Raw genomic sequence first — 18,971 nt, forward strand, 5'->3', positions numbered from 1 at the left:
GTACAACGTTCAAAATGTCTCGGCCCGGGTGGCCGACAACTTCAAGAAAAAAAAAAGAGATATTTTTCAAATCAATTTGTTTTAGTCAATAAAGCAAAAGCTACAAGCTACGTGGACTCCTCTTTGTAAGCGCCTTTCAAAACTTTCAAGTACACTTTACAGTCACGGTATAGTCAGAAGCACGAAACGGGCTTCTGATTGGCTGCCGTGCTGAGTATGTAAATTGCCAAACGAACGTTCGTTTGTCATTTTGCATACTCGGCACGGCAGCCAATCAGAAGCCTGTTTTGTGCTCTGGACTACACCTTGACTGTAAAGTGTACTTTAGAGCAACAATGTTTGTTTTATTTGTTTGTGATTAGTCGTCTTATTGTGTTTCAAGTTGTAAAAACTGGGGCAACTATATGGCCGGGCAGGCAACTTTATGGCAGGCAACTTTATGGCAACTTTTCAGAGTTGTCTGCCCTGGTGTTCGCTAACTTTTTGTCATGAGTTTCAGACACTGCCTCCAGGAACCCATTCTGTAGCATTTTTACTACTTTTTGTTTTATTTGGTGCAAATGAAGGAATGTTGCCAATCCATGACAAAGCAATGTTCATGTTTGAAGAGTATCAAGTGATGTTTTCCTGTAGACCGCATCAATAAACCACAACCTGATAGTCCAGGAGTATCGGAGCGTTTGGCCTCAATCGACCCCGTGCTAGCTTGCGTGCCAGCGGTGGTATAATAATAAACAAGACGAGTTTAGCGAACGGAAACAAATAATCGAACTCAAAACGGAAATTGAAAGAAGTCACAAAAAAGTCAGAGGGAAAATGTCCTTTGTTTTTAACCTTGTCAGTTCATTTCATACATGAGGCATTGGGGGGCATAAAAAATAAGGTGGTCCTTTTCAGCAATCTCATCTAGCGGCAGCACATGCGAAAGCGCCACCAGATGCCCTCTCTGATGCAAACAACGTTATTTTTTATTATTTTTTTTATTTTTTCATAACTCCGATGTCACCATGAATTTTCATTTAACTCAGTCCAAAATGTGATGCCATGTAACAAGTGCTGTCCTTTTTATTTGATACAAATAGGCATAAATAAACAAAACAATTAAACCCTAAATGAACAACTAAATAAATAAATACAGAAAAATAAAAATAAATAAAACAAAAATAAATCAATGAATAAATAAACACAGAAATAATGTACATAAATAAATACATTCCTACACAAAAATAACAATTAAAAAATAAATAAACACTTCAAATACATCAATAAATATTACATTTAAAAAAAACACAAATAAATTAATGTTCAGGAAACATGCAAGAGCGCCACCAGATGACCTCTCAGACGCAAAGAACTTATTAATTGTAATTTTTTTAATAGCTCTGATTTCTCCGTGACTTGGCATTTAACTCAGTACAAAATGTGATGCCATGTAACATGTGCTGTCCTTTTTATTTGGTTCGGATAGGCATAAATAAACAAAACAAATAAATGAACAAATAAATAAATACAAACACAAAAAAAGTTAATAAAAAATAATAATAAAGATATAAATATATATATATAAAGACATAAATATATGTATTTGTGTTTATAATAATAATTTAGTTTATAATAATATAATAAATAAATAAACACACAAATAAATAAATACATACAAAATAAAATTAAGTCATAAAATAAAGAAATAAATAAACACATATGTCCATAAAGAAATATTAAATAAACAAATAGATAAACCAATGAATAAAAAAACAATACATAAATTAATAAATAAATAAATAAATGTAAATATTTTAGACAATATTTTTCCTGAACATTTATTTATTTATTAATTTATGTATTGTTTTTTTATTCATTGTAAATGTAAATATTTTAGACAATATTTTTCCTGAACATTTATTTATGTATTTATTTATTTATTTATGTATTTATTTATTTATTTACTTTATTTATTTATGTATTTATTTATTTATTTATTGTGTATGTATTGTATTATTTATATCATTTGTGTGTTTATTTATTTATTATTTATTTATGTATTTGTGTTTATTTGGTTATTTTTTATTTACTTATTTTTATTTATTTATTTATTTATTTATTTATTTATTTATTTATTTATTCATTCATTTGTTTATTAAAAACTTGCAGAGACGTAAAAACATTTTTTATGGGTGGAAACTAGAACAGATGCCAAAACGACTAAAACCTGAAGTGAATTGAAACATCTTCAAAAAGCTATAAAGAACCACTCTCAGGCCTAATTAAAATTGCTGACATTTTAAAAAATAAATTAGAAAATATAATTCCAAAAGTATTATAAACCGGGTTGTAAAGACCTCCCCTGAGCCTCCGAATCTTCTGCGCCAACAGTTTGCAGCACGGCATACTTCCCAGTGCCCAAATCCGTGTGTGTAATGCCTGGTCAGACGCACACTAGCAACCGGCGCAAACATTTCCTGCTTGGCTCCAGAGGCACGGAGAGACCCCCCCCCCCCTCCCTCTCCTGCATCGATGTCTGACTTGGCACTTTTTAATTAAAGCTTTAAATCTGGAGCGCAGGAGGAAAATGAGGAGTGACTCTGGGGCGGACAAACAGACAAGCTTCTGTGTCGATGCCTGGGGTAACCTTCTCTCTTGTTGTTTAGCACTGTCCAAAAGGTGCGGTGAACCCTCTTCGTGAGCTTGAGTGGGCTCTCTGGAGTGGATTTAGGGAGTGGATTCTTTCTTTCTCCAAGTCCATCTGTGTCGAACACATTGTGCTTTGAACGAAAGCCTGCAAAGGCCGAGACGTAGCAGATGCATGTTTGTGACTGAGAAAGAGAAGTGAGACTGCCTATGCGTAATCGGGGACAATAGTGGGCTGTCACGCTAGTTAGCGAAGCCTAATCATTATTTAATAGACGGGGTGACCTGTCCCCTGTCCCCTGTCCCCTGTCCCCCCCCCTTCCATGCAGACAATGCAATAGTCTCCGTCCTCTACTTCATCGATTCAAGTCTTCTGCTGAATTAGACCCCAAAAGCCGTCCCTCGCCGTCCCTCCTTGGCTCTCTCTGGCCTTCAACTGAACAAACAGATTAAGAAGCACCTGCAAAGGGTCCCAGCACCCTTAACTCCGGGACCCTATCGGCATATAGCGCACAGCATGGCTAAGACCGGGAGAGACACAGTGTCCCGGGGAATGGAAACCCCGGTGAGATCTAGTCCTCCTTAATCCGTGTTCAAGCAATCTCCGGCTTTTGATCCCTTCAGGAACCGCCGAGGAGTTGAAAAGAAGTAGAAGAAGACAATCTAAAGTGGCTCTGTACCATGTGCTGCATTCAACGAAACCCCTTTGTTTCCCGTCTCGGCTTTTGGACGGCGGCTTAAAGCGCCTCCTCCAGTGACACTTTATTTGTTTTGCAGCCAGTCATTCGGACGAAGGCTCCGACGTGGACTCCGAGCCGGGCCTGCCTCTCAAGAGGAAGCAACGGCGGAGTCGAACTACCTTCACGGCGGAGCAGCTGGAGGAGCTGGAGAGGGCCTTTGAGCGTACGCACTATCCCGACATCTACACGAGGGAGGAACTGGCACAGAGGGCTAAACTCACCGAAGCCCGTGTTCAGGTTTGTGCACCCCAAAAAGTGATGAACGGCGCTGTTGTGGATCATGCGGGTGTTAAATGCCCTTGGGATGTTGCCACGCATTCTGTACCGCCGTCAATCGTCAAGCCCTAGACAGACACACTGCGCCCACTGTATGCTAGCACAGCTTCCTATTTTCGTCGAAGGAGATGTAAAGAGCCCCCGAAATACATCAAGATTTGTTGAGATGTTTGGCCGATAGAAGTTTTAACAGCTGGAACAGCCCCCTCTGGCTTTATTTGAACCCGGTGACTCGCCGCAGAATACAAAGATGTCTGTGGTTTCACGACACGCTTCGCATATTAAGATCTCGATCCGTTCAGATCGCCGTCATGACACAGAATAGCTTTTTTTCTTCTTTTTTTTTTAAACAAGTGATGAAAAAGTCATTTTTGCTTTAGAGAGGTCATCAGATAAATTTGTGTCCTTTAACCTCTGGCACCCATTTAGAAAAGCCTTATGGCACACCACACCCGAAACAAAAAAAATGTCACAAAACTTATGAGTACTAGAATAATGATGATCTTGTCTGAATTGACTCCCAAACTGACTTCTGGAATATCTACTGACTAACCAAGATATATAACAGTAATCCTATTATGGACAAAATTCAAGTATCCATACAGTACTGTGTAAGCTCTCAGTCACGCAAGAGTGGTCCATTGATGAAAAGGTTTCTTCATCCGTCATCTGTACTTCTTTGAAGGTGTGGGTCGTTTCGTTGCTCATCCGAGAAGCTTCGTCAGCTAAACTAAAAGTTGCTGGTAGCTCTGGTAGCCCTATATATATTGTATATCCCTAATGTCCAGAGGTGGTGGTGCCAAACCAGCAAATTTTAGTTCTCTGACGAAGCTTCTCGGATGAGGAGCGAAATTTCAGACACTTTAAAAGAAGTACAGATGATGGCTGAAGATACCTTTTCATCGAGTAATGCAAGGCCTTAAAATTTCATTTTTGATCATACATTTTCCAACACATGCAATAGATCCATGATCCTACCCTAACAACAACCTTGAAGCAAGTAAGAAAATAATCCCATACTTTTGTTTTCCCAATGCAAAGGGCTCGATTGAATACAATAAAATACCATTCAAGGAGGGCTTTTCTATGGGTGAGCAGTGGTAGCCACATGCGCCAGCGTTCACTCAACCTGGAAGTAACATAAATTCATTTTCATAAGATTCCATAAAATTCCATATTCATTTATAAGCACCTTTCAAAACTCTCAAGGTCACTTTACAGTCACATGATACAGTCGCTAATAGATAGCTACCTAGATATCTAGACAGCTAAACGATAGCTAGCTACATAGCTAGCGAACCAACCAGACAGCTAATAGATAGCTAGGTAGCTAGCTATATAATAGATACAGAAATAATAACACATTTGACTGTAATTCCTAATCAAAACAATACGAGGCCCATTCACATTGTAAAACCCAACGTAAATGCAACAAGGAAATGTCTGCCATCTATTGGTGAATGGAGATATTACAATTTAAAACAACATTTGACCGCTGAAAATAAATTTCAATGGTTAATGAGACATCAATCTTGGTCGCAATCAGCACTGAAAACTATTTTATTCTCCTATTAGGTGTGGTTTAGCAACAGAAGAGCCCGATGGAGGAAGCAAGCGGGAGCCAATCAGCTGATGGCGTTCAATCACCTCATCCCGGGCGCTTTCCCTCCGTCAGCCATGTCGGGCCTGCAGCCCTATCAGCTGCCCGAGAGTCCATATCCTGCCACTTCAATAGCTCAAGGTGAGCCTCGGCGGAGAAATTGCTGTTGTTAGGTACAATTGGAATATGGGAGGCAAACCGGAATACCCGGAGAAAACCCACAAACTTGCAACATAGGGGAATTCCGGAGCTGGAATTGAACCCTAAACAATCATCATACTTTTCACAATCTGCCCTCCTTAACGCTTTCGCTGCCATTTATGGAATTTATTTGCGAATTGGAAATATGACATGGAGCGCCATTCCTGAATTTGATTGGATTTTGGTTTTTCTCGCAGGGGTGCCGTTAAAGCGCTAGTCAGACCTCTGCCCATGTTTTTTTCCCTTCTACAGCGTGCAGTATTTCCCTTTCGTCCATGTTAGCGCTTTGTTCCAGCTTCAGGTGTTGTTAAAGCCCTATATAAACCAATATTGTATTTTGTACAGTCGCCCCCATTTCAATCTCAGATAACTACAGACCCATATAATTTAGGAATTAACTAACAGAACGTCTGAGGTTTCTCACGCTGAATTGAATATTTATGCAGTCCTCAGACTCAATATTCAGTGGGTCCAGTAATTTGAATGAAAATGACAAAAACCCTGGCACTGGAGTGGACACATTTTTGCACATGGTCTGGCAGTTAATGAGTTAAACTAGATTTGTGTATGGCGCTAAGTGTTTTTTGTAATTCTTTGTAGTTTAGTGCAATTTTTTTTTTTGTGTGCAATTTTTAGTATTTTTTCTATTTTCTTGCATTTCTTTGTATTTTTTGCAATTCGCTGTATTTTTGTTGTAATTGTTTGTATTTTTTGTTTTTTTTGGCAATTTTTTGCAATTTTGTCTATTTTTAAAATATTTTTTTTAATTTTTTTGTAATTTCTTTCTAATTTTTTTGTAATTTTTTTAGTACTTTTTTGGTGTAATTTTTTGTATTTTCATTTTCTTTTCCGATTTACAAATAGTAACCGAACAGCCCAGCACAGTCCATCGACCGCAGCCTCTGCCTCCGACATCTGTACACCAAAGCGGTCTCAATTCATCAACCGCCGCTCAGGACGGAGGTTCGGCGTACTGTCTTTCCTCTGGACGTCACGGCTTCTCAGGATACTCGGACAGCTTCGTCGCCCCTACCGGACACGGCAACCCCGTCAACCCCGCCGCCATCGGCAACAGCCTCTCACCTCAGGTTAGTCCATCCAGTTTGTTCACGTTATTGCCTTGCCATTGACGAGATCCACGTTGCTATTGAAAGGTTGCATTTCATTTATGTTCGCACGGATGAATTGCATGAATTTCCAATGCGGCAAATGTCAGTCTTTAGAGGAAGTCACCAGATACAGAGTGCGTACGTATCCGTCTGTGGCGCCATGACGCAAATCAAAACTGAAAAGACAATTATGAGCGATTACACAGTCATCAGTGACTCCCTACCGGGCTAGAAGATGCTCTAACAGGCGGAAAACGAGCTTTTAGGCCTCCACAAAGGGTGGTCGGGCTGAGATGCAATGCATGCTGGGTATTAATTCCCATGAGAGAGAATCTAGGCATCCTGTCAGGCGTAGATAAAAACAAGTGCCTCCAGGCAGGTTTGTATTCCCTTACTTCAAGGGTTAGCTATCAAACGGCTGTGAGGAAGTGGTAGGCGGCTCGCGGTCAAATGGCCGACTTTGAAACGAATGTTGTCACCAAATGAGTTTTGAACCCAACGCACGCGCGTTAGCGTATATTGACAAAATAGTCAGTGTGAGGAAACTGACATGCTCAAGGAATTTGAAGCGGATTACACCTTAAAACGTATAGACTCTCCTGTCTTGTGAATTCATACATTGGTGAGGTCACAAAGTGCGCCGGTATGCCAATAAAGGAGGTCAAAGGTTGAGTGTCCTACTGGCTGGTTTCAGCATTAACCTTTCGCTGGCAGTTTCTTCACACAAGGTCTTACATGGATACGGCGTGCCAGGAATGTCAGTCTGGAATTGCAATCACACGTGTGCACGGGGGGGGGGTTTCTTAATTGAAGGGAACCAAGTCATCTATCCTCTTGTAACGCGGTGTGTAATTTATGGAAATGAATCACTTTGTTGGCTAATTTCTTTTAATTTGTCGATTCATTGCAGGTGTTGGAATGCATATTGCAATATCGCTCACTCCATTTCAGATTAGGGAAATAATTCATTGGCTCATTTGGGTTCAATTAGAGAGCAAAGGGGTGATTACTTTCAATGACATTGAGAGGTAATGAAGACTCGTAGAACTTTGCAGTCATGTTTTTTTAAGTTTTAATCTGTGGAAGGGGGAGTTAGCATTTTTTTAAAAACACTCTCTTTTGGAACAGATTTATTTTGAAGCAGACATGACTTGACAGCTGATAATAATAATAATAATAATAATAATAATAATAATAATAATAATAATAATAATAATAATAATAATAATAATAATAATAATAATAATACATTTTATTTTCCTTTCAAAGCTCTAAAGGACACTTTACAGCACAGGTGTCAAAGTCAAGGCCCGCGGGCCAAATACGGCCCGCCACATCATTTTTTTCGGCCCGCGAAAGCAAATCAAACTTGTTAAATTCCACGATGATTGCTAAAATCTGAGCCAAAATTTCATATTTTTGGATGTCAACCACAATAAAAGTCATTATTCTTGACTTCAGATTTGAAAATGAATTATTCATTAATTTGCTGTGTGCTCTATATGTAATATTTGAAGGGATTTAAACATTCTAATGGGTTCCCCAAATTCATAACGGCCCTCAAGAGGAAACCATAACTACAATGTGGCCCGCGGCAAAAAATGACTTTGACACCCCTGCTTTACAGTAGAAGACAAGCATAGAAAAAAACAGATACAATAAGAAATAAAATACAATAATAATCATATTAATAATACATTTCATTTATAAGCGCCTTTCAAAACTCTCAAGGACACTTTACAGTCACATCTTCTTCTTTTCCTTTTGGCTTTTCCCTTCAAGTGGTCGCCACACTTTACAGTCACATGTTTTTACTTTAATTTTATTTTTAATAACTTTACAGTCACATGTTATTAAAAATAAAATTAAAGTACCACCCCGAAGTGACTCAAATAGATAGAAAGCAAGCTAGCTATTAGCTAGCTGGCTTGCTTTCTATCTATTTGAGTTCTTGGTTGGTGAACGCTTGCGCATGTGGCTACCGCTGCTCACCCACGGAAGAACTTGTCCTGTGACTCTAAAGTGTCCTTTCGTGTTTTGAAAGGTGCTTATAAATGAAGTGTATTATTATTATTATTATTATTATTATTATTATTATTATTATTCTATTATTAAGCGCCTTTCAAAACTCTCAAGGACACTTTTCAGTCACAGGATATTTTTTCTGCGGGTGAGTAGCGGCAGCCACACGCGCCAGCGTTCACTCAACCCGGAAGTAACAGACAGTAAAAAATAAATAAATAAATAAATAAATAAATAAGCAACTTAATAATAATAATAATAATAATAATAATAATAATAATAATAATAATAATAATAATAATAATAGGAAGAAGAAGAATGAAAATAAATATAATACATTTCATTTATAAGCACCTTTCAAAACTCGAAAGGACACTTTACAGTCCCAGGATATTTTTTCTGCGGGTGAGCAGCGGCAGCCACACGCGCCAGCGTTCACTCAACCCGGAAGTAACAGACAGTAATAAATAAATAAATAAATAAGCAACTTAATAATAATAATAATAATAATAATAATAATAGGAAGAAGAAGAAGAATGAAAATAAATATAATACATTTCATTTATAAGCACCTTTCAAAACTCGAAAGGACACTTTACAGTCCCAGGATATTTTTTCTGCGGGTGAGCAGTGGCAGCCACACACGCAGAAAAAAATATCCTGTGACTTAAAGGATATGAAAAGAAGAGGAAATGAAAGAAGTAGAAAAACAAAATACAGGAGCTGCTGGAAAGGCAGCCACTCTCGCGGTGCCATCTTGAAGTAAAAAAAAACAAAAAATAACAAATAATATGACAACACAAAGACACAGAGAATCATTCATTCATTCATTCATTCATGCATTCATTCATTCATTCATGCATTCATTCATTCATTCATTCATTCATTCATTCATTCTTTGTGAGCAGTTCTAGATGAAAGCAGAGTGGATAAAAGCATCCTCTTCAGCAGTGGATCGGGGACGTCATGGTGGAATGTGTACGTCTACTACAAGCTAAATGTTGAAAACAAACACGAAGCTGTAGCATCCATTGACGAAAACAAATTGTCTCACATCTCCTGTCAAGTCACAATGACCATGATTACAAAACTACCAAAAATCCGATTTTTTTTTTCCGCCTTTAATGTGCATTCCACCCATTTTATTCTTTAATCCTTATTTTCTTATCGGAACTGCCGGACTTGTTTTTCCTCTACAAGCAGATTGTAGAGATTCAGATGTTCCTTTAACTCCAGATATGGTCATATCAGGACTGATATGGATAACGTTGACTTTCGATGAGCGAGATAGTCATCGGAGATATCCCGGTAGCAGCGATCGGAGCGCTAGCAGTCTCCTCTTTCGGTGCGAGGTCTCTGAACTAGTGCATACCTAAGCAATCCGTTCTCACCAATGAAGCGGGCGGCGTGGATTTGCACCCCCCCTGAGACCTAATCCCCGGAACAACCTCAAAACAGACACCGCACCACCAACGGCTGCTGTAGAAATGTCAGCTCATAGACGCGTATTATTTCCTAAGCCTATACGACCACTTGAGAATTAAACTTGTGCATTCTAGCAATGCATAGCACAGCTTTATAATGTTTTGATTTTGTAATCATATTTTATCACATATGATTACGTGAGAGATCAATAATTCCATTATATTTGGTGAAATACCAATTTTTAACTTCTATTCACACATATGTAATCCATTTCACTCTACCCTTTGGTATAATTAAATACATTTTTTTTATCAAGCTGAATTAGCAAGATGTTATGTATTAGCATTAACTTGATTTAATGGCAAAAAAACATAAAATTCACTTTGATTATTTTTAAATCGTTTCATGATGCTTTTTTTGATCATTGTATATTATGTAGTATGCATATCCCTTGTGTGTATGCTGTGAGTGGTTTGACCCAGTGAATTTATCTAGCCGGCTCATGTGGTGGTTAGCCCGCACTTTTTGCTAGCTTGCTATTTCTCGTTCTATCTGTCACTCTCTGTTTATCTATCTAACTATCTAGATGGGTATCTATCTATCTAGCTATGTAGGTATATATCTAGCTAGGTAGCTATCTATCTAGCTAGGTAGCTATCTAGCTCTCGTTTATCTATCTAACTATCTAGATGGGTATCTATCTATCTAGCTACGTAGGTATATATCTAGCTAGGTAGCTTTCTATCAAACTAGGTAGCTATCTAGCTATCTAACTATCTATCTATCTAGCTGGGTAGCTATCTAGATGGGTAACTATCTATCTAGCTGTGTAGCTATCTATCCACATGGGTAGCTATCTATCTAGCTAGGTAGCTATCTATCTAGGCAAAGTCAAAGTCAGCTTTATTGTCAAATATGCTAATATGCATGACATACAGCACAGATGAAATTACTGTCCTCTTGGACCCAGCATGCAAGGCGCTTATAATGACTTTAACAACCATAATAAACATGAAAATGCCAATTTGCCGGAAGAGGGGAGCCGCTGCATGTTCACGCGCCACCATCTTGGGAAAAACACAAAAAAAACAACAACAAAAAAGTAGCCATGTAGCTAGGTATCTATCTAGTTAGGTAGCTATCTATCTGGCTCAGTAGCTATCAATCTAGTTAGCTATGTAGCTAGGTATCTAGCTAGGTAGCTATCTATCTAGGTAGCTATGTAGCTAGGTAACTATCTAGCTAGGTTGCTATCTATCTATCTATCTAGGTAGCTATCTATCTAGCTCAGTATCTATCTAGCTAGGTAGCTATCCAGCTAGGTAGGTATCTAGCTATCTAACTAGGTAGCTAAGTAGCGATTTATCTAGCTAGGTGGCTATTTATCTAGCTAGGTAGCTATTTATCTAGCTCGATAGCTATCTATCTAGCTCGGTAGCTATCTATCTAGCTAGGTACCTATCTGTCTAGCTTGGTAGCTATCTATCTAGCTAGGTAGCTATATAAAAGGCTTTCTGATTCTGAGCTATCGATCTATCCATCTATCCATCTATGAAAACTCATTTCATTACATGTGATGCTAACAAAATTTCTTACAGGGTAAAAAACAACCCATAATAGACAGTACGAATATTAGTCGACCCATGTTCGGAATTCACCATAATTTCAAATTAGGGAAAAAAAAATCACTTTTGTTTGATTGACGTGCCTGATGAGTGCGTCTCTTCTGTTACCGTCGTTAAAATATTGCGACGTGATTGGTCATGTTACTCTTTTTTCCAACCTCAGATCTTTATTGGTGGAATCGGGGGTTAACATAAGTTGACAATATGTGAGGTCTTACCACTGACAGTCGACATCACATACATCAGTCATCAATCATGATCAGAGCACACATGCCAGATGGCCCCTAAGTTTGGGAAGCCTCATTTTCTGCCTCAATCTGCTTTACGTCTTAGTCATTCATTATTCCTGCTGTCTTTCCATCGCAGGCCCCTCACCTCTTCTTCTTCTTCTTCTTTTCATTACACAGACTGTAACTCTTTCTCTCTCAAGTCCACCCGTTTCAATGTCCACCCAGCCCCCTTTTTTTTTTTACTTTTAAAAGACAATTTCATGACTTTGTTTCTCACGCAAACCTATGCGCAGCTGTTCGTGATGTATCACCGCCGACGCTGCGCCCTTGACATCAGAGCAAAAACTGCAACGAAATTTTGCACACAAACAGCGGTTCGGGTTCGACGCATTGGCGACAACACACGCGCACACACATGCACACTACCCCTTGTTCCCACGTACCCTTTTGGCCTCTTGGCCTCACAAGGACACGGTGATTTTAGGGCATCAAGGGATTTTGAAAGAGGGCGTTCTTTAAGAACAGACGCACCAGTCTCCGTGCAGACATAAACATAAGTTTGGGACACTTCAAAGTTGCAAAAAGTGCATATTTTTTCAATTGTTTGATGCAAATGTTTGACTGGATGAAGTCAGAATTGCTTAAGGACTTCTGCAAAAAAAAGTGGAATTTAGAGTTTGTGTTGTGATTCGTCTTTGGTGAGTGTTTAGTTGTTTTTTAATTTTTTTTAGCAGTGGTAAATTACACAAAAACATATTTGTTTTATATATATATATATATATATATATATATATATATATATATATATACCATATATACATGTTATATATATATTTATATATATACCAACTTTCGCGGGCCGAATAAAATGATGTGGTGGGCCAGATTTGGCCCCCGAACCTTGACTTTGACACCTGTGGTTTAGAAGCAAACCACGTTTCATGGCATCGTTCATCGCGGCACGTGTGTTGACAGTCTAGTTGGATTGGATTCGCATTTATTGGTCATGCCGTGGAGAAATGTACATTTTGCAGCAGGAGGGAAGAGGAAAGGAAAGGAAGAGGTTGAAAAACAAAATACAGGTGCTGTTGTAAAGACAGCCACTCTCGCGGTGACATCTTGAAGTCAAAATAACAAAAAAAAAAAACAATATATGACAACACAAATAGTCATTCAACCTTCAGCACTTTCTGCACTTTGTTGTATGAAGCAGTTCTGGATGAAAGATCAAAGCGTCCTTTTCCCCAATGGATCAGGGATGTCATAGTGAAATGTGCCCGTCAGCTACAAGCTAAATGTTGAAAGCAAACACGACGCTCTAGCATCCATTGACGAAAAGAGATTGTCTCACATCTCCTGTCCCACATAAATCCGCTTCAATTCCAAGCCGCGACAAATCCACATATGCATCGGCGTTGACTCTCCTTTATTCTCACCGCGGGCTCCTCAAGTCATGCATCCATCCAGCTGCAGACTGTCCAACCGCACCGACCTTTCCTGTGAAATTGCTGATTTGAAATTGCGCAAAAAACAGCGAAGTAAAAGTTTTAATTGGTTTGTCCCATTATGCCAAAATGGGCCACAAATCCTTGCTGTCAGAATGGCAAAAATATACCATTATCAGAGCCAAATATATATATTTCTTATTTATTATTATATTAATATATACAGTAAAGTCTCGTTATATCGATATCGGATATATCGATAGTCCCGGTTATATCGATACTATTTCTATGCACGCACGGAGAAAATTACATGCAAACAGGGTCGGATATATCGATAGTCCCGGTTATATCGATATTTTTTCGGACTCCCTTGAATATCGATATAACGAGACTTTACTGTAATTATATAGTACGGTTTGAGTGGCTGCCGCTGCTCACCCGCAGAAAAAATATCGTGACTAAAGTGTCCTTCAGAGTTTTGAAAGGCGCTTGTAAATAAAATGTATTATTATTATAATTAAAAAAAGCACAATCGCCCCAGTGCTGTCTGTCCAGTGATGACAGTCAAAAACAAAATGGCACAGACATTCCTCCCAATCAAAAACAGTGCTGGCATATTGGTGCTGCCGATTAGGCGCAACAGCTCAGCACAGTCTCCTCCTTGATGAACGTTGTGGCCAAAAATGCTGAAAAACAATCCATATCTGCTCCATTCAAAGCAATAAAAGAAAACACCAAAAAAAAAAAAAGTTGAAGGCAATGAAGATCTAATGAAAGCTTCCTTCCCTCCAGTAAGCAAAAGCCATCAACGCCCTTGTCAGTAAAGCAGAATAAAAAGAAACCACATGTATGAGGTTACGCCAGTGGGGTCTGACAATGAACAATGACTGCACCTCTACATCTCGGAGCCCACCTGAGTCGACTTGATCGACTGACTTTTCATCTGTCTTCCCAAACTTCCTTTTTTCCCATTCTCTCTCTCCCCGCAGGTGATGGGCCTTTTGAACCCGAGCGGAGTGCCTCATCAGCCCCAGAGTGACTTTGCTATTTCCCCTCTGACCGGAGGCTTGGAGCCTAACGCCGGCATGGCTGCTAGCTGTCACGGCTCCCAACGGTTGGAGGCTTTACCGGGTCTGACCGGCATGCCCACCCTGCCGAGCACTCAGTCTTACTGCCCGTCTTCCTACACCTCGCCAGCCTACGCCGTCGACCACCATCCATCGTACCAGTATGGACAATACAGTCAGAGCAAGGTAGGCCTGAAATCCATCATTTTTGTTTATATCATGAAAAAAAATTGAAATCCAAATAACTATTTCCCATAGGAAATCATGTAAATGCACCAAATTGGTTCCCGAAATCCATTTTATGGAGAATAACTTTACTTTACATCAGTCTGTGATTCAGATACAGTAAAGTCTCGTTATATCGATATCGGATATATCGATAGTCCCGGTTATATCGATACTATTTCTATGCACGCACGGAGAAAATTACATGCAAACAGGGTCGGATATATCGATAGTCCCGGTTATATCGATATTTTTTCAGACTCCCGAGAATATCGATATAACGAGACTTTACTGTATTTTTCGGCCAGCAGATGTGACAGGTTAAAAAGTCTCGCATAGCAACTGACCGTGTGATGGCACCAGAGTTTGCGAGTCATTTAGCCTCCGAGTCTCTATTTAACATTTTAAAATTGATTTCGCCTTACGACCATTTTAATTTACGACCGTTTGGTCGGAATGGAACTCGGTCCTAAATCGGATGTTACTTGTATGTTGTTGCGCCCACTACGAAAATATCACATTTAACGATTTAGACTCATTTTAGATTTTACTAAATGAGCTTCTGTTAAAAACGAACAGTATTCCCTTTCTCCAAATAGTCTGTATTCTTTTTTTTATGCAAGCTTGTCATTTTTCTCCAGCTCAATTGGGTTTAGGATTTCTGACTAACATAAACCACGCTAATTACACGGACCCTTCTGATGAATGAAGGTCTCAAATGGGGCGGCCCTGCGCTGAGATTACATGTACAACATCCATTGTTAGCTAGGTTACCTCCGTTTACATTAAGCTCATCAAAACGAGCCACGTAGCTTGACGCTAAGGCAGTCCTATGGGCTCCCTTTCGCTGTCCTTTCATGACCCCCGTAATGACGAGCTAGCCCATCGGATTCGAGTACGGCTCACCTATCCATGTAATGACCCCCGTGTTGGCCCGACTCAAAGAAAAGAGCCACTTACTAAAAAGTGTGTTTGACAGGACAGAGGGGAGCGTGTAGCTCGTCGTGGGGTACGCTAGCACATGTTGACTGGCCCCATCAGTGGCGACATCTTGATCTCATTAATTTAGCCCGTCCTGGGAGAGAAACGCATGTAGCTTTTGGGGCAGGGGGTGGAGGCATGTACCTTTTTGTGTGTTAAGGAAGGGGCTCTTTAACAGGGGGCGATTATGACCCTTGGCAGTGGCGTATTGAAACCATGTGTCCAACAGGAGGTCAGATTTTAGTTATTGATCAACGGAGCAGAACGAGAACGATCCAGGCGGAGGCTTGGCTCGAACCAACCACGTTGGGTTGAAAAAGGGGTCTGAAGAGATCCCTCCCTGTGGCTTTTCACCTGTTTTTTTTTTTTGAAGGTTTATTGTTCAAAACGCGGGACGCCGCTTTCCATTGTCACCTGCTCCTGAAATGTTGTCCTATGCTCAGGGTCACACGTGCAAAAATGGAAATGGGACAAGTGTACCATATTTTCCAGTGTATAAGGTGCACCGGAATATAAGGTCCACCCCCAATCGATTGTGTATTTTCAAACCTTTTCCATATACAGTAAAGTCTCGTTATATCGATATCGGATATATCGATAGTCCCGGTTATATCGATACTATTTCTATGCACGCACGGAGAAAATTACATGCAAACAGGGTCGGATATATCGATAGTCCCGGTTATATCGATATTTTTTCGGACTCCCTTGAATATCGATATAACGAGACTTTACTGTATAAGGCACACCAAAGTACAGGTAACATCCGACTTACGCCCGATTTCCGTTACGACCAAACGGTCGTAAGTCAAAATGGTCGTAAGTCAAAATGGTCTTAAATCAAAATCCATTCAAAGTGTTGAATACAGACTCAGAGGCTAAATGACTCACAAACTTCCCCCCTCTGGTGCCATCACACGGTGGATTGCTGTGCGAGAGTGAGATGCTAGCTGGCTGGCCAAAATTGTCATACACGTTGCCGGCCTGCTAGCGCGTAGAATTTGTCACTCAAAATTCCAGGACCCACACAATATTGAGTTTTAGGACTACAGAAACATTTAAATACAGCGTTAAAAACCTTAGACTCTCTTGTTTCATCAGAAAAAAAGTCAATTCCTAATTTATATAAGTCTGCAGTTATATGAGCTTGAAATGAGGGAGGCTGCCCAAAATACAATGCAATACATACATATTGGTTTATATAGTGCGTTAAAAACAGCTGAAGGTGGAACAAAGCACTAACATGGGAAAATAGGGAAATGCTTCCCCCCTTATGGAAAAGAAAAAAAAACATTCCCTGAGGTCTGGCCAGCGCTTTATCGGCGTACAAGTAACAAAAACCCGAACAAATTTGGGACTGACGCTCCATGTCATGTTTTCGATTCCCCAATAAATTCGTGAATGGCGGTGAATTGTTTCGAAAATGGAGAAACAAAACAACAAAAAAAAACATTAGCATTAAGCTAGCAGGCTCGATTGCTGAATCATGCGGTTGTTTTGAATACATAAGGTGAATTTCTCTTTGTTTTAGGTTTACTTTGACGGGAAACTTCATTCACTGGCCATATTTTATAACCAACCCTTTGTCTTCCCTTCTCCTCTTTAGGTACCTTTTATTATTTAAAACCACCGTCTCATCGACATTGAAGATTTCCTCTACTGCCAGTCTGACCTCCCCCACCAAGGCAACCCAACCCCCCACCCACACCCCCAACCGCTGCTTTTACCAACGAGATGCCAGTGGCGCTGGTGGAGGGGTTTCATGACTCTGATTCAGGACGTACGAATGGCGAAGGAGCGGGGGGGGGGGGGGATAATTAGGACCAAAGGTGCAGCCTCTCCAGTTACCTCATACATCTCGTCGTTCGCCAAGGACCGACCCTGCGTGTTCATACTTGGAGAGAAGAAGGAAAAGCGGGATTGGGGGTGCGGTTTGGGGGGTGGGGTGGGGGGGCATTTGTTGCATTCTTAATACTTTCAAGATTCTGTATTTGCTTTTTTTTGCAAGGCTGTCATTCGACCCCTTTCCACCACGTGGTGCATTGTCAAAACTTTGGAAGAGATACTAAAATAATACTTGGGGCTACCAAAACAAATGATGGAGCCTGACATTTTGATTGGTCAATAGAATCTCATCTAAATGCCTTATTCAGACCTTTTTTTTTTTAAACCAAGCATTTTATTTTTGCTTTCTGGGACCAAGTTGACCAAGGATTGATTTTTTTTCTTTTTCCCTCATCCCCAAAAAAAAGGCCAGATGTTCATTGCCAAGGTTGAACACGATGGAAAAGACATAAATCTACCCTGATGTGGTTTTTCATTGAAGACCATTTTTACACATCCGTGGAAAAATCCCAAAGAAAGTGCAATACCTTCATACCTCATAAAAGAACGCAAACTACAATGCACTCCGAAGTGTTCTACAAGTTACGCTCCTGTTATTATATTTTATTTAATTTTTTGATACCTCGGTTCATGAACCCCTTGGCTTACGGACGTTTAGGTTTATGAACGTTAAATTTTACCTTGGCATACAAACTTTACCTTGGCATACGAACTTTTTTCGTACACGGAACTGCCTCAATGAGTGATGTGTCGTTCGTGAACAATCCCGTTCTAACAGCAAAATGGCAACCGACTGTTTTGGTCCTCTATTCCCCACCCCCAGTCTTTGGTTAAAGCCACGTGATTGGTCAAGGACGCAGCAATCAGAGGAGGTGGTTTAAATATTAAAAAGAAAGGCAGACGACAGTGAGAGAGTTTTAACTTTGATAGTTCAAAGGCAGAGTGTAGACTGCAAGGTTAAATGATCCCATCAATCAAGCTCCACAAACAACCCGCACAAGCCATCTCAACGACCATTAAAAAGGTAAATAATACAACTTTATTATACAGTATAGTTTATTTCTTTGATTAGAATACGTTAGCACATTTATTATACGTCACATAAGGTATATTATGTGTAGTTTTAAGGCTTAGAAAATTAGAAAGTAGAAAATTATGTTTTATGGGGACCTGGGAACGGATTATTCTCATTTTAATGGTTTCCTATGGGAAATTAATTTTTGGGACACACACTTTTCACCTTACACACTCTGTCTGGGAACCAATTAATTTCGTAAGCCAAGGTATCACTGTATTTTGTTTTTAACTGTCATTCAATTTGGGTTATGTGCATAACCAACAGGGCAAACTTGTTCAGACTCAGAATTTCAAACCCCCCCCTCCCAAAAAAAAGAAAATTTGCAACAGGTGAACACATTTGACGGTTCATTTCTTGATTTTTGTTCCGTTCCTTATTTATTTTTTATTTTTTCTCAGTGGATCTGTATCTTCTGTAATGACATCATCGCAAATGTATATGTAAGTCTTAAAAATAATGTTTATTGAGCATATT

General features: G+C 39.6%; 1 protein-coding gene across 1 annotated transcript in view; it reads left to right on the top strand.

Moving 5' to 3' along the window:
- pax3a (paired box 3a) overlaps positions 1-17,357 on the top strand; it is a 32,765-nt gene extending 15,408 nt beyond the window's left edge. Inside the window, exons 5-9 of the mRNA XM_089007617.1 lie at positions 3,406-3,605; positions 5,220-5,385; positions 6,310-6,533; positions 14,291-14,554; positions 17,181-17,357. Coding sequence (XP_088863743.1) covers positions 3,406-3,605; positions 5,220-5,385; positions 6,310-6,533; positions 14,291-14,554; positions 17,181-17,198 — 872 coding nt within the window. The 3' untranslated portion in view covers positions 17,199-17,357. The remainder of the gene's footprint in view (positions 1-3,405; positions 3,606-5,219; positions 5,386-6,309; positions 6,534-14,290; positions 14,555-17,180) is intronic.
- Positions 17,358-18,971: the final 1,614 nt, after the last annotated feature.

Source organism: Hippocampus bargibanti, linkage group LG11 (assembly GCF_051943395.1).
Source record: "Hippocampus bargibanti isolate YZ-2025 linkage group LG11, ASM5194339v1, whole genome shotgun sequence".
NCBI classification, from domain to species: domain Eukaryota; kingdom Metazoa; phylum Chordata; class Actinopteri; order Syngnathiformes; family Syngnathidae; genus Hippocampus; species Hippocampus bargibanti.